The sequence below is a fragment of the Argiope bruennichi genome, chromosome 1 (genome assembly GCF_947563725.1).
Source record: "Argiope bruennichi chromosome 1, qqArgBrue1.1, whole genome shotgun sequence".
Classification (NCBI taxonomy): Eukaryota; Metazoa; Arthropoda; class Arachnida; order Araneae; family Araneidae; genus Argiope; species Argiope bruennichi.
Genome location: NC_079151.1, coordinates 30028981 through 30050396, shown reverse-complemented (window position 1 = coordinate 30050396; position 21416 = coordinate 30028981). Strand labels below are relative to the sequence as shown.

At 24.5% G+C, this 21416-nt stretch overlaps 1 protein-coding gene across 1 annotated transcript; it reads right to left on the bottom strand.

Annotated features, from left to right (window-relative positions):
* Positions 1-216: 216 nt before the first annotated feature.
* On the bottom strand, positions 217-21199 carry LOC129981683 (WD repeat-containing protein 89-like). The gene is made up of 13 exons (XM_056092625.1): positions 21024-21199; positions 18383-18476; positions 14571-14662; positions 12019-12103; positions 11528-11574; positions 10881-10992; positions 9160-9223; positions 8548-8679; positions 7289-7369; positions 4598-4648; positions 3668-3738; positions 2516-2618; positions 217-331 (listed from the first exon to the last, which is right to left on the bottom strand). Exons 1-13 carry the CDS (start codon positions 21046-21048, stop codon positions 269-271), a joined length of 1020 nt encoding a protein of 339 aa, XP_055948600.1. The 5' UTR covers positions 21049-21199; the 3' UTR covers positions 217-268.
* Positions 21200-21416: the final 217 nt, after the last annotated feature.

Sequence of the window (21416 nt, the reverse complement as noted above, 5' to 3'; positions counted from 1 at the left end):
AGCATTTTTCTAAAGGAAAGTATACGATACTTCTAAGAATTTAGAAATTAACAACTGGACTATGATAAACTCTGTGATATGCAAACAATAAATTACTGTTTATAAAAAAAAATGTAAATGCATTTTTGTAATTTTTGCAAGGGGAGGACTCCTGTCAAGAATTGATAATAAATATATTTCATTATCTATTATAAAAACAAATAAACTAAACGCAAGTAAATTAAAAATTTTATTAACTTTGTACAAAAATGGAAGGTGATCGCTACTGCTATAAAGATATTCTCCATGTACATAGTTGACCATCTTCTCCACCTGTAACTAGACAATTTCCCTGAAATTAAACACAAAAATGTATGAATTAGAATAAGTAACAATATTTTTTCTTAATTCAATTTAACTTACAGTGTAAAAGTTGCCAATAACTCAGACTCTAAATCCTCAAAGCTTTGATTTTAAAAAAGCACTGAGAAGATAGACTATAAGCAATATAAGAAATCAATAAACTTCTAAAATATGTGTAAACAAGTAATGTGCAAATAAAAAGGGAAGATTTTCAAAATTCTTTTACTTCTAACAATAAACTTTAGGATCCCATTGATTATAGTGGTTATTACTAGGCTGTAATATGCAATTTTTCAGCATTTAGCAAAATTTCTTAAACTGGACTTCTAAAATGGATCAGTATATCACAGAACACACATTGAAGAGGCGATTATTATGTCCCAAAAAACTGGGGAACATATTATCGTAATGAATAATTTCCTTATATATCATAAATGAATCGGAATCCCAATAATATGTATGTTGTCATTATTCAAAAATTCTTCACTTAATCAGAAGATTTTAAGAAATTAGCAAAATAATGGCAAATTACATACATATGAAACAATAACTTACCAACACTAAATGAGAGTAAATTTTGAATTTGAAAATTTCTCCTTGAGTCGAGTGAATAACCCACAAACCAATGCATGTAAAATGTGTTTACAAAAAAAATTTTTATTGCCTTGAAATAAAAGCGAATAAGTTGAATTAAAGAACATTTCCAATAGTCAGGACATGTAATAATAATTTTAACAACAAATTTTTATCAGTTTGAAAAATATATATTCTTTTCAAGAAATGTTAAATATTACTTTAAATACAAAAATCTGTTTCATTTTTTTTTATTTGAAGAAATTAGTGAGATAAAAAAAATTTTAAAATGAGAAAGTATTTTTATTATAATTGTTCAATATTTTCATGTTGAATTTTTTTTTTTTTTTTGAAAGTTGAGTAAAATTTATTATTAAAATTGTTATAATTTTAATAATAAATTTTAATCAATTTTCAGAAACAATTCAAATTATACTGATTGTTGGCTATATCTATTTGCTGCATTGTTGAAAAATTAAATTTAATATTCGCTATTTGCTACAATTTCAACACAATGAAGTACTTATTAACATATTTCAAGTACTAATTTGATAGCTATCCAGATGATTAAAAAAAATCAAAATTTGCTCTCATTTAATGTTGGTTAAATAATGTACCATTAGTATGTGATTTGTCATTATTTTTCTAACTAAATATTATTTTCCATAAAAACAAATAGCTTCTGAATGTTTTTTCAGAGTGATGCAATGCACATATTATTCCTCCCCCATTCACTTGTTATATTGAAATAATATTCTTATATTTCATTTTTTTTTTCAAGCAGTCTTTATGAAGGTTGTAGTCATCAGTTCAGGTTTATATTGGCACAATTTAGAAGGTCAATTCAAGTGGTATTAGTATATTGAAACATCATGGTTCATTCAATTTTCATTAGGTGAATAGAATTAAAAATCTATTATGTATATGATAAAATATTACAGAAGTAGAATTATTGGAAATTATTTTATTTTAATAAGAAGATACACCTGGTATGACTGTCTTTACGCTAACACTATTTAATAAAAAAGAAATTTGAACATTAACAAACATAAGCTGCAGCTATCAGCTTTTATTTTCTGCTTAAAAATGGTTTTTAAAAAACAATTTGAGAAGATGAACATTTTTTTTTTCAGTAAAGATTAATTTAATTAGTATATTGTTTCTATCTTGCCTCATAACTGGGCAATATATCAACTGAAGACAGGAAGTGCCACAACACAATACGAAATGAGTAACTGTAAAATATAACTATCTCAGTTTTAAAAGCCATTTATTTTTATCCAATTTAATAAAAATACTTTCCTAAATTTTGTCAATACAGAAAAACATATGTATCCAGACATAATATCTGTATTCAGTTAAGAAAAAATGGTTTACCAATGAAAATTTATAAAATTAAGAGTTTATGGATATAGAAATTTATACATTGCAAGATACACTAAAATTGAGAATCTTCAAAGAAAGCATGTTGTATCTTTAAAAATCGTAGATGGTTATTTCCTTTAGAATGTACATTGGCTTACATAATTTGATAAAACTCTGGATAAAATTTAAAAAGCCAATCTTCTCACATAATGTAATACTAATCAACTGCACTTACCTTAATAGGAATAATAGCTCTTACAATATCCGTATGACCATTATTAAGAACATTAGCTGGTTTTAAGTGTTTTTTCTTTTGACGGTACAAATGAAGAGAGCCACTAAAAAGATACAAAGCATATGCTTCATAATTTTTATTTTAACATAAAATAAAATAACTTTCACAAACTTAATATAAGTATAATGTGGCCTTTTTTTTTTTCCAAAAAATATTGTCATAAAATTACATCTCAAAGTTATAATTTTTCATGTTCGTTACAAAATACTTTTTATTAATTTAAGCAACAGAAAATCTCACAAGTTTCAAGTACTTTATAATATTGAACAATATAAGAAATTAATTTTCCTCTTGAAATACATGAACTGAAAATTATGCAAAATCGTTTTTATATCCAATGATTAACAATTGATAATGACATAGTATATAGAGGAAATGTCATTTATTTAAATATAAGAATACTGTGCACCAATTAGTAACTGAAATTTGCGATAATGGAATAACTAATATCAACTATTAGATAAATTTGAATAATACAAATAGTAACAAATGGACTAAATGTTTCAATCTTTGTTTGGGAGATACATTCTATCAATAGGCATAAGTTATAGCTAATTAGCTTTCATCTGCTTTCCATGGCACAATAAGAAACATTTCTAATTTACTGTCCTATTTCCCTTTATTATATTTGAAGTGGCATAAACTGATATTAAAACATATTATGCAATCCATTTCAATTGTTGCATTTGAAACTTATGAATGTTTTTAGTGCAGTACTTGATTTGATATTTTTGTAGAAATTCTAACTTTAAATTATTCGTTTTCCAGTAATAGCCCCTTCACTTTTTGATACTTAAGAGATAATAGGCTTTCATAAATGTTAAAAAATATTTTTAAAAACAGTTAAAATGTTATAAGTAATATGAATAATTAAAAAAAAAATACTGTGAAAAAACAGAATATTGCATATTTTGTTCCAAATAAAATGCCTAAACATACTTTATCATATATAGCATGAAAAGGATATAAAATATATATATATATACATTCATTATATATATATAATATACATTCATTTATCAATACTTATTCAATTGAAATAATTTCACTTATAGATAAAATACTATAATTAAAAACAAGAATAATGCTTACTCGTTTGTTCCACTAACAAGATAAAATGACTGATTAGCCAGGAAAGTATCAACCAAATAATCGATTTTACACTGAAAGTATATAACAATATTATTCACCAGAACATATGCATACAAATTAGCATCTGTTACTAAATAGTGTAAGAAAGTATATATTTTTTTGAATATCGGTTTTAAAGAATAAGATCAGTGAAAAAATAATTGCAGCCACCCCCTTTCTACGAATTAAAGCAATAATCTTCAAACAATGATTAAACTTTATTAGTGATATACCTTCAATTTTGTTCAAAAATAATTTACATTTTTTTTTTTCGCAACTTTTTTATCCTAAATTCACAGAGATTTTATGTACGAAAAACCAAGTCATGTTTCTCAGCATTATTGAGAACTTGTGCTTTGTAAAAGCATAAAGAAAGGAAAATTTGATTGCATGAAATACCACCTTCACAATGGATGTAACCTTATTTCTTAATTTCAGTACTGTTTAGTGATCACTTAACATATGACATCATGGAGAAGACACAAATTCTAAATAATTTCACAATTAATGCTTCTCATTCATTAGTTCTTTTATCACACACATAGCACATAACAGGAAAAGTAAATAGAGATTATAAAATTACATAATTATTTTTTTATAATTGATTAGCAATTTTCAGCAGAAATTTATTAACTGACAAATTAAATTTTATTAAATGAATAAATTGTTAATTGTAATTTTAAAATATATAAACATGTTATTTTATAAATTAAAGTTACATTCAAAGCATTTTTTAAAATACAATTTTAAAGGCAAACATTTCAGATGGCAATAAAGATTTATAACCCTATTTCATAATATATTAATTAATTATAATACTAATAATTACAAGCATAAGATAGAACCATTTTAAGAGATTGCAAATTTATATTATCTTGAAAAACTACATACCTCAGAGAGATCTGTCAAATCATCTCTTGTCATAGATAAAGTAGGACTAGTCTGAAAAAAAAAAAAAATTAAAAACAAATTCAACAATAGAGTAGATTATTTGAGGAATGGGTTTTAAAAAAAGAAAAAGAAAAATATTAATTTATCTATCAAATATTCAATTTATGAAAAAATTGGTATGTGACATTGTATTAATATTCAATGAAGCAAAATCTTGAAAAATTTATAAGAGAGCATACAATAGTTCTTTTGATTTTAAAATTTCTGCTTTCATTTTGTGCAAGTTGCAGCAATAAATCAGAAGTTTGATATAATTAAAACCTATTTTTTATACTTAATATTTCCATTGCATTCTTCTCTTGTGCTCTTATATGAATTTTGATATCCATTTAAATTCATACTCACACACTAAGAAAACACATCTACAATTTAAACTTAAGAATCATCTGCAATGCAAATACATATTAAAATGGAAAATTTGACAATGCAGATCCTGATTTTAAAAACTCATGTATTTTATAATAAAAATCTCTTGCATAGTGTTTTATATGCTATATATAATTATTCTGAATGCTCATCATCACCCAGATATACATGATATTTAATTATAAAAGTTTATCACCTCAGGATAATTTAAATAACTATGAGGGACAAAACCATTAATGATCCAAATGGATTAATACTGTAACTAGTAAAAAAAAAAAAAAAAAAAAAAAAAAACTTGCAGTTTTGTCTTAAAGTACAAATAAAAGTTCCAAGATGTTCTTTCTATAAATAAATAAATAACAACAGAGAAATATAAAGGCAAAAATAAATCATATATAGTAATTATGAAACATAAAGAAATATCTCTATTAATAATAAAGGAAAATATATGTCTATGTTTGTTAATATTCTATAGGACAGACCATTTAATCTAGAACTATCAAACTAGGATCAGCTATATTTTAAAGTATGAAAAATATGTACCTTGGTACAATTTTTCTAAAAATTTTAAATAATTAAAACTTAAGCATGATCTATGTCTCTTTTTGTAATAACTTTCAAAAATACAGAAAGTTAACATTTTAAAAATGTTCTTTTTAATGATATAAATTTAACTATCATGCAAGTAATATGGCTGTTGTAAAGCAAAGCGAAATGTAACCGCCGCCAGGTGGCAATGTTGCAACGTCAGCCTGTGAGCTGCATGATATATACAGTATGGTTTGTAATCTTGGCTTAGTCATGTGATTATTATAAGTGTATCTGTGTTTATGTTGTCCATTTGTCAATAAACGTTATGTGTCTGAAAAACCTTTGAATTTATTTTGACTTAAGTACCCCACATCTGGTAGATGCAAACCTATTTTGATTTCTGAAAGATTCTATGTTTGGCTTCCGCACAATGGCTTCAATGCCTACAACAATTTGGTGCTTTAAAATATTTTGTTGACAAAATCATAGATATGAAGTTATATCTAAGATTTTTAATTGAAATTAAATACAAACAGACTAACAAAAGTGACTAATTTAGAAATGAAAATAGCAAAAATGCAACCTCCAAACTAGGACAGAATGCACATAAAATTATATAACAAATTAAAATAACTTACAGAATTAATTAGGAAAAAGAAAGGACTGAACATTCAATATAAAACAAATATGTATGAATATCACATTCAAATTCTTATAATAATTCATTGAAAGCAATAAACAAGTTCATTCAACAATAAGTTCAAAACTTTGAAGCACTTTACATTATTTTTTACACACATTTTTTTACTTTCTCATTTTTTTTTAATTTCCTAAAAATGATCGATTTTTAGTATTTGATACAGATGTTCTTCTTTAAGGTCTTTCATTGTTATAGCCTTCTTAGTTTTAAAGGCTAATTTTTAATGTGGAATCAAAATTGCAGGAATTGGAATGCAGCTTAAAAAACAATGGATATAAAACACAATTTCTGAATTAAAATTTTTTAACAAAAAGTTTATTGCTTATACTATGTTTGAATTAGCATAATCAAGAATACTTTTTGAGTTATTAAAAACCATTAATTCAAGTCAACAATACATTCAAAAGTCATGAAAGATCAATACATTTTTGTTAAGGAACACATATCAAATGAAAGAGATGGAAATAATAATGAGGAATAATGATTTCAAAACCCGTTATTGACATTAAAAAAATAATAAAAAATAATGTTTGCCAAGTCAAACTTCCTATAAAATAAAATTCCATCCATTTTCAGAGTTAAGCAACCCAGTATTCTTTTTGACCAAATTTTAAACATTCCATTTTCATTCTTCATTCATTTTTCATCTTCTTTCATTCATGCTTTGATAAGTAAATCTACAACTTCAAAAATTGACTGTTTCTAAAGAGAATTTCATTTTTGATTTTTAAGAAAGAGCTTAAGATTGATTTACTTGAATACACTATTCCAAATAAATCCTTAAGAAGTATGTCGATTGAATATTCTTAAATTAGTGAGCCTGAGCATTATAATATTATGCATTAATAAAAAAGAATTACTAAAGTTTAATTTTATCATCATTAAGTTAATAAACTTTAGCAAATGAAGAATAATCTTATATAAATTCTAGCATTCATCCAATTAAGATGAAAAATTCAGACATACTAAAATATATATGAAATAATGAAAGGAAAAAAAAATGAATAACAAGAAAGTTACAAAAGTTAACTTACTTGTGCAGCTGACCAAAATTGGTATTCTTCTGTACCAGTAATACATGAAATATGATCATCAGGTCCCCATGTAAACTTATTCTGAAATAATATAAAAGAAAATATTCATTTGTTAATATAACTAATAGATTACAACTAAATTTCAAAGATTACAATGAAAGAACTTTAGATGATACAGGATTCAAATAACATAAATTTAATCATAATTAAAATTGCTATTATTAGAAAATATCATGTTTTAAAACACAATTATGTAACAATTATACATGGCTTGAAAAATGGTCATCTTCATTACTCATTAAAACATTTTTAAAGGAAATTTTAAAACCCCTTAACCCTTTTCATACCTCATAATCGTAAACAATAAGTTAAATACTCTTATCATTATGTTTTAAATACCAAACAGGTATTTTTTTATTTCATTTTAATTAGACGAGTTAGCAAAACTTTTACCTATTTTGTGTACGAGTGCATATGCATGCTCATATCATATTTTCATTACAAGTAAATAAGAAAGAGCAATTCAGAATATCACAAGATTATGACTGCTATATAAGTCAATAATTACAAATAATTAGAAATACATTTCCGATTCTGATCCAATTCTAAAATATAATACAAATAAAACAAAATAATCAGTTTATCAAATGTTATTTTATATTTTTGATGGAATAAATCTGTGATTGATGACATTTGACAAAAAATATATTTATTAAGTAGATTTTGAACACAGCATTTAAACAGATTTGCATATAAATATTACATGTAGAAGAATTATAATTTATATAAATATTATTCCTAGTCACTTCATTTCATAATGTCCTCAAGTATTTATCTTGTATCATGTTCTAGAATTTTAATTTACTGACTCTTTGCATTTATTTATTTGTCCTTTTATGTTTTATTTTGTAGTATTTTATATTGCAGCATATATTTTTTGCATTATTTTCTTCATTCTGAAAATATGAAGTATATAGTTTTAATTAAATCAAATAAGCTGTCATTTTTTTACTGAGATGTCATATTTTCTTGAATTTTCACACAACATTTGCATTAAAAAAAAAAAAAGATGTACTTGAAAAATATTTGAACTCTGAATGGCTCTCAGGCTATCAATCATTATGTTATAAAAATTAAAAAGCTAATAAACAGCTTTATCAATTAATTTACATTGAGGAAACAAAACAGCAAAATATAGAAAAGAAAATAATCCCAAAGAAAGAAGGAAGATGTATAATTAATAATTCTTAGACGTTTACCACAGATGTTTCAGTGTTAAGAGTATTTGTCAATGCCTCATCCTCATTATTCTGAGTTAAATCATATATGTTGATAAGACCATCCACTGATGAACTGGCTAATCCATAATTGCAACTTGAATGAAATTGTACCTGAAGACATAAAAAAAGAATTTAAAAATAAAAGTGGGCCAAACTCATATTATGCAACAAAAAAGTTCAGTTAATTTTTCAATTATACAAAATTTGACAATTATACAAAAATATTTAGGAATGTTAAAAACAACTTTTTTATTTCATTATTATTTTCTTTAAATTCTGTACGTATGTATAATATGAAAATAATTCTAATTCTAATATGAATTTTAAAATTTCTAAATAACCTAATTCTTAACTAAATAAAAAAAAAATGATACTCAAATATTTGTTCTTAAGATATAATAAATACATTTATACATTAGGTTTTAATATATTATAAAGATGTACTATTCACAATGTTTGAATTGCTTGATGATCTTTGATTTAAAACAATTTTAGCAAATATTACAATTAAAACAATTAAACAAAAGCAATTTTAGATAATAGACCCCTTATTTACGACATTTCATTTGAATGAATAAATTAAAGATTTACATGAGAAATTTCATCAGTATGGGAATTCCAATAGCCTCCAACATTCATTCCTGTTCTCCTATCCCTATAAAATTTACACATAGAATAAGTATTAGTATGAGATTTTCAAATATTGACAAAAAAAAGCAATGCATCTAATCATTTAGCATTCAATGATGAATACTTATAAACTTGTTGGTTAAATGTAAATATATGATACTCATTTTCTAATTTTGATAACTAATTTAACAAGAACTAATGAATATCTTGGAAATTAAAATGAAATGTGTGCAGTCCCATAGTAAATTGACTTAGAATATAAATGGACTGAAAGTAATCCAATTTATTCTCAAAAAAAAAAAAAAACTTTTATCAACATTGGGAAAACAAATGTAATTCATTAAAAAAAAAAAAAAAAAACATCATTGACAATGAATGCTGACAAACTTCCACAGCTCTCACTCAAGTCATATTGATTTGATTTGTTAGAATAATGACCAATTCTTTAAGTCTTTTTATTAGAACTAATATAATTTTGTACTATGGCACGATGGCACCAGAACTAGAATATTTTTGCCAAACTAGACATCAGATATTTCACCCTAACAAATATAACATACAACCAAATTGCATCTTCTATTGAACTAAAGATGTGTGCCTAATGAATATAAAAAGAGAGCGGCACAAGTTACTCAACTCAAAGAAGAAACTAATCATACTTTATTTATTTTTTTCAAATTACATCCATTATCTACTATTTTTAATAATATTTAATTTTTTAAGCTTTTTTTTTCAACAAAAAGCAAATTGGGGTTTGACTTTTTGTTTTACAAATGAAATCATGCAATATGAGAAAAAAAGTAAAACTTTATTGTGCTTTATTGTTTTGTAATGAAGAAGATTGAGGCATCTCTTCCTTAAGATTCTTCCATAAAAATACTTTTAGCTTCAATTCACAATTATTTTTCAAGCAAACACCATTAAATTTGATATACTTCAGTCATGATACTTCATAAATATGGACATGGTTGAATCTTACAATTAGTAGGCATTCAACTATAAAATGCTTCATAAAAGTTTTATCTATTGCAATTTCAAATTTCCAATGAAGAACAAAGCATGGTTTAACATTTTGTGAAATTTTCAATTAAAAAAAAAATTCTGTAAGAGATATTTCTTTTTCAATGATTTCTATAAAACATTCTTTAGACTCAAACATAAATTCAAAGTTCTGGAGTTTACAGTTATTGGATAGATTTCTTTGACAAATTATTATTATTACTATTTCATATTCTAACACAAAAGTTTGGGAAAAAAAAAAAACTGGGATCTTCTGTTTTATTACAAATTACTCATGCTCTCTATATTTATGTGTGTACAATTTTTAGTAAAAGATCTTTACTATTTAGAAAGTTCATAATTTCTGGAGTACAATTATAACAAACATTTTATAAATAATGTCTTTTTCCAGTAAATATTAGTATTATTTAAGGATAAATAATAATAATTCATAATTTTTTTCCCACAGTAAATTTTAAAATAAAAATATCAGAGATTTAAACTTTAGCCTTAATATTATATTTTCATTATATAAAACCATTTTAGATTACAACAAAATATAATTAACATTATATTACACATCTTTTAAAAAATGTAAGTAAAAATATAAATATTAAAAAAATATACATTAAGCACATTTTGACTAATATTATTTAATATAAAAATATTAAAAAAATGAATACCAAAATAACAGAAAAGAGTCCTGCCGAATGAGTTCTGTACCAGCACAGACATATGCCTCATCTGAGTTTAAATCAAAACAAGTAAGAGGTTTTGCAGGACCATCACTATCGTCTGAAAAAATTATAGTTTGATTCATAAGACTTCATTAAAATTTTAGAAATTATTAAAGACTAGTTTTTATTTTTTACTATATCACTGAATGTACCATAAAAGTGAAATATGAATTATGTAAACATAAAACGATTCATTCAAACTATCTTCATTAGGAAATTAAAAATACGAAAAGTATTAGACTTAACAATGAATCAGCAATTCTATTTCTAAAGTAAAACTTTTTTTTTTCCCTATGGCAGCCACACAATTTTCACAGAAAATTGAAGAGAAAAACATAGTTAATAATCTAGAATCATTTTAAAAAATCACAGTTTTTCACTAATTTTCAACATTAGAAATTTTCTTAAAACACTATAAAATACAACATGCAATAACAAATAATGTATTATCATGGATACAATAAAAAAAATAAAATTATTAATAAATTAATCATGATTATTAGTGGCAAAAATATAACACATAAAAAATTGAAAAGAGACAAATAAATAACTACACAAAAAAATATTTGAAGTCTTTATGTAAACTAATTTACCTGAAAATGTTTGTACAGGACTTGCTCCACTCCTCGAATCCCAAACACTGAAATAAATTTGACAAAATCAGTTTTTAAAGGCCATGAATTTATTACTATACGAAAAACCAATTTTTTATTTTAGTAATTTTTCTACTTTTAGTCCTTAATTTACAATTCATTAGTATAAATAAAACCAATTTTTTTTAAAAAAATCATTACTAATTGGCAAAACTAGTAAGGAATCTAAATTTAATAAATCAATCAATAAGCTATTAATTCTGAAAATATTAAATTCTTGTATTATTATCAAGAATATAGAAGAATACAAAAGTTCAATCCTAAGAAGTGAATGACAAATTAATAAAAAAACTCAATTTTACTGGAATTTAGAAACATAAAACAAGTCAAGTTTAAAGAAGAAAAAAAATGAACGATGGAAAAGATTAATCAGAAAAAGCATGCAAATTTGGAAAATAACAGAAACTGTAATAATTAAATCTGAAACTCACAGCACACTTCCATCAACTGAGCTTGAGTAAAATGTACTAGGAGTTTCTTGGCTAAATTTTATTCCAGTCACAGATTTTTCATGACCTAAAATTAAAAATATATAAGAATTATTTCTTATCTTACTTTTGAGCAATCCTCAACATATGATGAAATACTAACATAATCATATTATAATATCATTAAAATATTAATCCAAATAAATACATTATTACAATAATTAAATCTGTAGAAGTTATTACATTCAAAACTACTTTCTTTTAGTGCTTTGAAGGCACACCCATTTTAATTCAAGCATAATGCAATAAGTACCATGTAAGAAGCCAGCAATTTTGCTGCTGGTGAAAGATATGAGCTACCATTGCATAAAGCAGGAAAATAATATAAAAATAATAATATATTATAATATAAATATCCGATCTGAAAAGAAAAGAAAATTATTTTTAATTTAGAAATGGAAACTTTTTCTTCCCTTTTCCTTGTAAAAATTACAATGACATATTTCATACAATTAGTCTGTAGATATTTTATCAATACTTATTTATTTTGCATTTAGTCCATCTACTCTCTTTGCTTTATTTTAGTTAATATTTACCTAATAATGCATCAAACACAGGTAGAATCAATGCAATATTTGATAACTGTTCTTGCCATAAAAAAATTGATATTTCAAGAATGTGAGTTTTCACAGGAATTGCAATAATGTTATGCTCACTAAGTTGGGTTTTTTTTTTTTTTTTGAAAAATGTCATTTTGCATTTGATATTTATCAATAAATAAAGATTTTCATGATTTTGGTTAATTTTCATCCTTCAAACATATTTAAAGTTCTTTCGTTTATTCATTAATATATACTTTTAAATGTACCGAAACAAAAATTTAAGAAACTTACACAAAGTTTTCAGTATTTTATCTCCCAAGTGACAGAGCAATACCTCATCAAAATAATAATGGATAAACAATAAAAATATAACACCGTCTTAAAAAATGAATAAAATAAATCAATTTAATTATACTCTGTTTCACCCTAACTTGGCAGTATTGTAAAAGGTAGAAAATGTGACGCTCCGCGTTGGGAAAGAGTTCCCCATCAATTCCGACTTTAAAATAGTTAAAATGCGCGGAAATTTATCAAATAATATCATAAATTACAGAAATCCTTTTTTGATCAGTATGTATTTAAAATTATTCTCAAGTTAGAAGTGCTTATCTGTTAAGTATTTTGTAAATAAAGCGAAAGAATAAAACTAAAAGATTGACAATGAATTCCACTTTGGCTAGAACCGGTCTTCAAGGTCAAATATTTGGTGCACTTTTCTTTTACGTTTCCGCCAACTGAGCTTCATTCAGTTCGCAACCGTTATCATCTTTCGTACTTCTTTATTCTCGCTTTTTTACCAGCTGTTATTTTTGATACTATTAATCACATTAGTAGTTATTAGTTTTTATTTTAGAATATTTATTCGATTCGTAATTTTTATTCACTTCTAAAATATCTGAAAAATAGAAAGTATTATCACCGACTAAGCTGTGCACACCTTCAAGACGAGTGAAACCAACAAAAAGTGTGGCATGCAGAAACATATTAAATGTTTATTCTCGACTAGGAGAAAGCCCTCAAGATTCCATCAATCAAATCGTCGATAAAGTTTCGCACCTTACAGTTGTTTCGCAATGAACAGTTTTCTTTTTGAAAAAAAAAAATAATAAAAATAAAGGCATCCAGTCCTTTAAGTACCCCTGGAAAGAAGCGACCTGGCTCAGTAGGTAAACATTCAAGTCTTGTAAAATATGATGATTTTACATTATCCAATATTTGACGAAAAATCCATGCATTTTTTCGTAGAAATGAGATCCCAACATTAGATACAGTTTTAAAAGATGTGAACGATGATACAGTTTATCTTTTCGAAAAACATTAGCCAAACTACGCTTTACAGAATATTGAAAGATTGGGGGTTTTCTTTTGAGAAACGATTAAAACGAAATGAAATAACATTAATGATTTATTAAAATAATGTATCAATAATATTGAAAAAATAATGAAAATAAGAAAACAATTAATTCCCTGAAAAAGTGATAATATAATAAAATAAATAAATATTTACTATTTGGCGAAAAATTTGCGAGATAAAGTTTAGCAAGCGATCTACATTTCTAGTAACTTTGTACTTTAAAGTAACCCAGTTTCCCTGACAACGACTGCGATTCGGCTAGCCTAGAATATACACTACTGCCAAGTTAGGGTTAAAACAGAGTATAGTACAGTAAGCAATATTAGAAATCTTTTTTTAAAAAACCATAATAATATATTAATTAAATGAGTCTTCTAGCTAAATAAATTTGAAGGCACACATTTTTGAATAATATATTTCATTTTAATTTTAAATCTGATCAAATAGAAATTATTATTCTAGATATTATTATTCAAATATCTCAACATAAGAAAATACAATATTTATTCACAAAATTCTTTTAAACTTTTTATTAAATTCGCCAATAATTTACAAAAATATAACAATTTCAAAATATATATACATATATCAAATTTTACCTTTGTAAGTTGTTGATTTTGCTTGAGTCATAACATCAAAGTATAAAATTTCATTTGTTGATAAAGCAACAGCAAGCTGAGGTTGGGCTTGACTGAAATGTAAAGATTTACATTAGATTAATTAAAGATTTACATTAATTTAAGAAATATCACTAAAATATTTTATTGATAATTCTTAAATCAATGCACAGCAACATATAAATTAAATAATTAGTAAGAAATTTTGAACTTCTAGAAATAAATTTCGCCATTTGATGTGATAAACTTTTCATATATGAAAATGTTTATTTATATATGGAAATATTTAAAACATTCTCTATAATTAATTTTAGAGATTTTTAAAACATTTGGCTTATTTATTTCTGATATTTCAATAAGGTTGCTTTACCTGCTTAATAAATGTACAGAGTGAAATCAACAATAAAATAAGTTTTATTAATTAATTTTCATTTAATATTTTAATTTTACATTTTAATATTTAATTCTTTATCAATTTAATTGGATAACATTGAGAATTTTTCAAAAAATGCCATTTTCTAACGTAAAATCAACTCTATTAAGAAATACATTTGAAATAGCAGAGGAATGTCACTCCAATTTATACAATTATATATAAAAACACGTGGATAAAATTTCAACAGCATGTATAAAGCAGATTTTGAGAAAAAAAAGATACATGTAGTGTTAAACTAACATTCTGAAATAATGTCATTTAAAAGGGGAGAAATCCTTCTTCATTAAAATATTGTAGCATTACAGCCTTCAACCTATGTAATTTTCTTCTTTTTCTCTTTATTTTTATACCTTTTTTCCTTCCCCCTTCTCTTTAATTACGGAGAAAAGGTATATTTTGCCTTTAATATCCTTATTCCCATACAGACATTGTTAAATAATGAAAAATTATGCTCCCTTTCCTAAAATTGTATTAAAGTTTTTTTCTACAGATTACTGAAGTAAATTTTTTTTTAAATATTAATGGGAGTTTGTTTTTTTTTTATTTTATTTTAACTGAATATTTCAGAAATTGCCATTTTCTGGCACAAGAGTGAATCTATTAAGAAATATGTGATAAAAATTTCATGAGTGTTTATTCAAGTGTCTCTGAGAAAAAGATACCAAATTTCAAAAACCTAGTCAATTCAAAATATTTTAATAGTTATAAAAAAAAAAAAAACTAATGCATATTATAATAATAGTTTCTTTATGTATTCTGAAGAAGATAATTCATAATTACAGTAATGACACCTTAAAATAAAAGAGGTTGATGGATCATAATTACTCTTAACACTTGTGCTTCAAATCCACTTTTGCAATTCAAGCAATTGATAACATCTTTCAACACTCATACAAGAAAATTTAGGTTTATTATGACACAAATAAGCCTTTATCCGCATTATAAGATGGCAAGTTGTCATTAGCATTGGAAATTGTGGCCCCCCACCCCTTTTTGCACATAAAATCTTCTACGTTAGCACTGGCACTTCAAATACAATCAAAAATAACAAATTTTCCAAATTTTTCTTGAATTTTATAAAATGCCTTCTTAATAATAAATTAATTCTTCTTTAAAAGCCTTGTTTTATTTATTTATTTATTTTATTGTAACATAGTTAAAAGTTTCTATTAGATGATTTTAAAAAATCATGTTTCAACAAAAATAAAAAACAACACAGAAATAGATGAAAATTTTCAAGCCATAACATAATGAATCAGCAAAAGAACATAGTAAAAAAAAAAAAACTGCATGAAGAAGCATAAACACACCAATGAATCACAAATTCAATTAAACTACAGCAATAATAAAACAAAAGGCTTTGCAGAAACAGCCATGGGTTAAAATCCAATACTTATGTTTTCATCTGTCAAAGCAAGTGTGCCACTAGTATGAGAAGACAAAAGAATTATATAATTGAAAAGGTCTTAAAATAGATAAAGAATACATAAAAAAAGCACATTTTTGAAAAGATTTAGTATAGTGATTACCTTGCTAAGAGGTTCTCTGGACCTTCAATCCTAATTAATAATGACCAATTAACTACTACTTTAAAGTTTTCTGATAAATAGCATTTTCAACCTTAATATTTCGTATTTGTATATAAAGATCATGTAGAGTTCCTATATAATAACTTAGCAACATATAACTGACTAAGAGAATATTATCATACTGACTTTTTTAAGAGATAACGTTTTAACTTAAAACATTATTTCAAGCAAAGACAATTAATAAGGCTCTTTAGTCAAAGATATTAGTACATTGATTTAGTACATACACATTCTAATATATGTTGCTACAGAAAAGAGAATTCTAATAATTATAAAATCCGATAATGCACAAGTAAATAGTTGTCACCCACACTCACTTCTATTCTGTTTAGGAACATTGATATTCAATATAACTATAATATTTAATCAAAATTAAATATCTGAATTTAAACCATGAAAATATGAGAAAAATAATTAAAAAGATGCTCCAATTCTAGATATTATAAAGTTACAATGAGTTAGTTATGATGATAAAAGTCAGTAGTTAGATAATGCAAAGCTAAAAGAGAATGTACATTGAAACTTTCTCAAAAGAGTATGAATTAAAGCTGGTGTAATAAAATATACTATAATAAAAACTCAATTAAGTGAACTCAAAGTAAAAAAATAGAGACATGTATATCAAATGGGCATATTAAAAAAATCTAAAACTTAAAATCAGTAACAAAATGAGATCAAACAAATAAAATTAATAATTTAAATTTTTAAATAAAGTATCTAAAGGTATATTATTAAATGTACATATTAAAAGATGCTTGTTCTTCATAATAAAATAGAAGTGAAAATGTCAGAAGAAAGTAACTTAAATATTGGCAAACTGTATGAGTTAGAGATGTAATCAATCAAACAAGTTTTATACTTCAACAGCAATAAAAAATATCACTGCTAATTGTATTACATTAATTAAAAAAATTATTAAAATTAGAGAAACAGCTGTTCAGAAATAAAATTGATGGCACTGATTTTTTTTTTTTTTTTTGTACAATATGTAAAAACATTTTTTAATACAATAGCCCGTTTAAAAGTAATGGATGAAAAATATTAAAAACATTCACCTTCACTTCACCCCAAGCACTTTTAATAATGTGCAATGCAAATTTTTGCTCAAATCCATTAAGATTTGTAGAATTGCATGAAATTCAAGGAAACATATACATATGCAACTTTATATAGATAAATTAGTTTCTAATAGTTATGATGATATAAAATAAAAACATTTATATTTGAATATCATATTGTTTCAGACGCAGTAGTCAAAAGAAATAAAATCAACATTCTATAAGTTTAAACAGAACAATAATTTTATATACTTAATCTGCGACACAAGAAAATAAAATTTAAATAAATTGCTGTAAAATTCCGATGATCATGAATAATTCAGGATGCAGTAAAATACTGATTTAAAAGCATTGCAAGTGGCATTTAATTCATTATAATTCAAAGTAATTAACTTAAATGTAACTTCTTTCAATTAAAAAAAAAATTAGGGCATGCATAAAATAGTTAAAATTTGTAATTACTAATAAGCTTGAAGTTTCAACGTCATTAACCAAATTTTTATGTTAATTCATTCTAATGCATTTCTTACTTTATAAATATAATGAGTCAGTTCATCTAATTCTAGATCATTCTAATTATAATTTTTTAAAAATTGCATCTATGTGCATGTATATTCATTACAAAAAAATACATACATTCAAGACAAACCCTACTATTTATTAAATGTAAATTTCATGATTTATTTATGGGGGGGGAAAAAACAGACTCACTTATTTACAGCTAAATGTAGAATATACTCTTTGGTTATATTTTGCTTTGATACGAGTTTTACATATGAAGTATTTCCATTAGTCAGTGAATCACCTGAAAAGTAAACAGAAATATTAAAATACATATTTATAGCAAAATGATTTAATGCACAATGTTTTTTACACTAGCCACCTTTGATGACAACCTAGTTTTCAGGCGATATTGGTCACATTGAGTTTCAAATACATCACTTAGACATAACTTCAAGTCCTTAATTTCTTCTACTTGTATGCATTAAACAGCTATAGACATTAAGGCCATATTATTTTAATAGTTTCATACATATAATATTTATTGTGTATACGGGTTTTCTGAAAGGAAACCAGTCCCTTGGCATCACAGCATTACTAAAAATATGATTATCTAGCTCATTTGTTTCCTGATTTACACAATACTCTGACTTCACAGTTCTATTCCTCACGTAGATTACACAAATATAAAAGAGAATCCTTCTCTCTTAACTTTAAACAAAGGGGGGGAAATCATATGATTAAATATATAAAGAATGAATATAGTTTAAATTGCAAAATAATAATATAATTTATTGTTAAAAATTTGATGAAAATATTTTTAAAAATTTGTCAATATTAAAAAAAAATCCATGTGGTTATTAAATAAGTGCTGTTAAAAAAACTTTTTTATTTTATTTTCAAATGATGTAAAAACCTTTTCCGAAATAATATTTTTGGGAATTATTACAGAAAAATAATGAAATTTTATCGAAACTTTAATTAGTTAAAATTGCAAAGAAAAATTACTTCAAGATGCACATTTGAAAGTATAGACATGCCACATTTCATAGTTCTAAGTTCTTCATAGTTCTAAGTGCTAATGACTAAGTGCTCTTCTTCATAGTTCTAAGTGTTCTGGAAACCCACACACATACATCATCTTAGTATTAATAAAAACAAATTAATTTATGAGATTTATAATAATTTAAAATAAAGGAAAATAAAACTAAAAACTATTTATGCAAATTATTTTTCACTAATTAAAATTTAATCATAAAATTGGAAATCATCAAGTTCATGAGTATAGCAAATTAAGTAGAGACAACTAGAATGATGATGCTTATCAGTAACTAGCTTTAGTTAGCTCTGAACATCGTAACTTAATTGATTGAATTAATTTGGCTGCAAAAAAAAAAAAAGAAGAAAATGCATTAAGGCAGATATTGAGCATTTATTTTGGTAAATGCTGCCTAAAAAAATAGGATAATTTAATGTCAAATTTATACTTGACACTAAATAACAGCAATCATTTTAATGAATATCTAAATGGAATACAGAATGTCTCTGAAACAAATTAACATATATAGAATAAATATTTTTGCATTATTACATCTTAAGCTTCAAAACTGTCTCTCAACTTAGCCAAGCATTAAGGGCAGTAAAATTTACCCAAGAAATAGGTATATATGTTATTCCACAACTTTGAAGAGTAACTTTCTTTTACTTCATTTATAAAATATAATATTTTTTTCAAATGAACTGGATTTCAATTATATTATATTTAAAAATAAAATTTTAGTTTTTTAAAATAAATATTATAAAATACCTAAAATGTAAAATAAACATCCTTTTAAAAAAATAAGTTCAGCATATAATGCTAAGGCTCTCAATTAATATATCTATTCATGCAGGGAACATATCATATTCTTAATCGACAACAAAAAAGGCAAGCACTTTCAATCACTAATAAACTGAATTAAGTCTAAATATAAAATAAAAAATCAATTATAGCAATCAAATTATTAAATTACCTTATTTATTTACATTAGTTTTTTTAAAAACAGTTTCAACTTTTATTCATTTTTTATTTGCAAATTTAGCTGCATAATAGAATTGAATCATTTAACACTAAATGTATTGGTGCTTCATCCATACATTAGAAATGCACACAGAAAATGGTCATTTGGCCACTCATGATATACTTAAAGTTCAATTTCCTTGCAGATTTTCAAAGTACAAATTTTTATGCAAGATTGTTCAGAAACTTTAAAGATAAAAATAAAATTCGTTTATTACAAATAATCTCAGATAATAATAAAAAAGAATCTGTGTCTGTCTATGCATTTAGGCACATTTTCTAGAACAAATGTTTCACCTAGAGCTAACAAATTTGACACAAATATATTTTGGTGGGATGCACATTTTGGAATGATTTTATTTAGTCAAATTTTAATCAATCAAAAAATAAGATAAAATGCATTTTGTAGAGAAAATTTCCAAAAATATCAATACATAAAAAAATTGATTTTTATACCATTTTTTCCAAAAATATCTTTATAATTTAACTATCAATCAATTTTTTCCTGAATTATGAAATTTTATAAATTGCTTTGAATATAATTTTCTCTAATGGCTCTAACTGTACTTATGAAATTTTGTTTTCATAATTGCATTTGTTCATATGATTTTCTTTCATATAAAAAATCCCAAAATAAGAAAGTGAATAAAAAAAGATATGTTTCTTTAAAATTTTATTTTTAACTATAGAAGCAGAAATTTACACTAAATTATGGGATTTCAATTCAGATTTTGAAATATAAGAACCAATTGCAAATAAATGTGATACCAATAATAGGAGTCTAATATTTACCATTTGCTGAATCCACAACATCCATGATGACAAATGAACTTAATACATAAAAAAAATTAAATAAATAAACACAGTTTAAAAGACTACGGCGCCTTGTAATGTTGGAAAAAGAGAAGAAACAAATATTCACAAATATTCAGCGAGTCACAAAAAACCATGTGCATTCAAATTACAGGATGTTTACATGACGCAACCGGCACAAATACAGTTAGTGTGAAAAATTCACGAATCGTGATAAGATTCATTTTGAAGAATGTACTCCTTTAATAATTATAGTCTCAGAATTCTCTAAATTTCTTTAATTAAATATAATCTTCACACATTTCAAAACAATCGTATTTTGGATGAATATTAACTCTTTTTGTAAAAATTATCCTGGTGGAGCAACTTGTG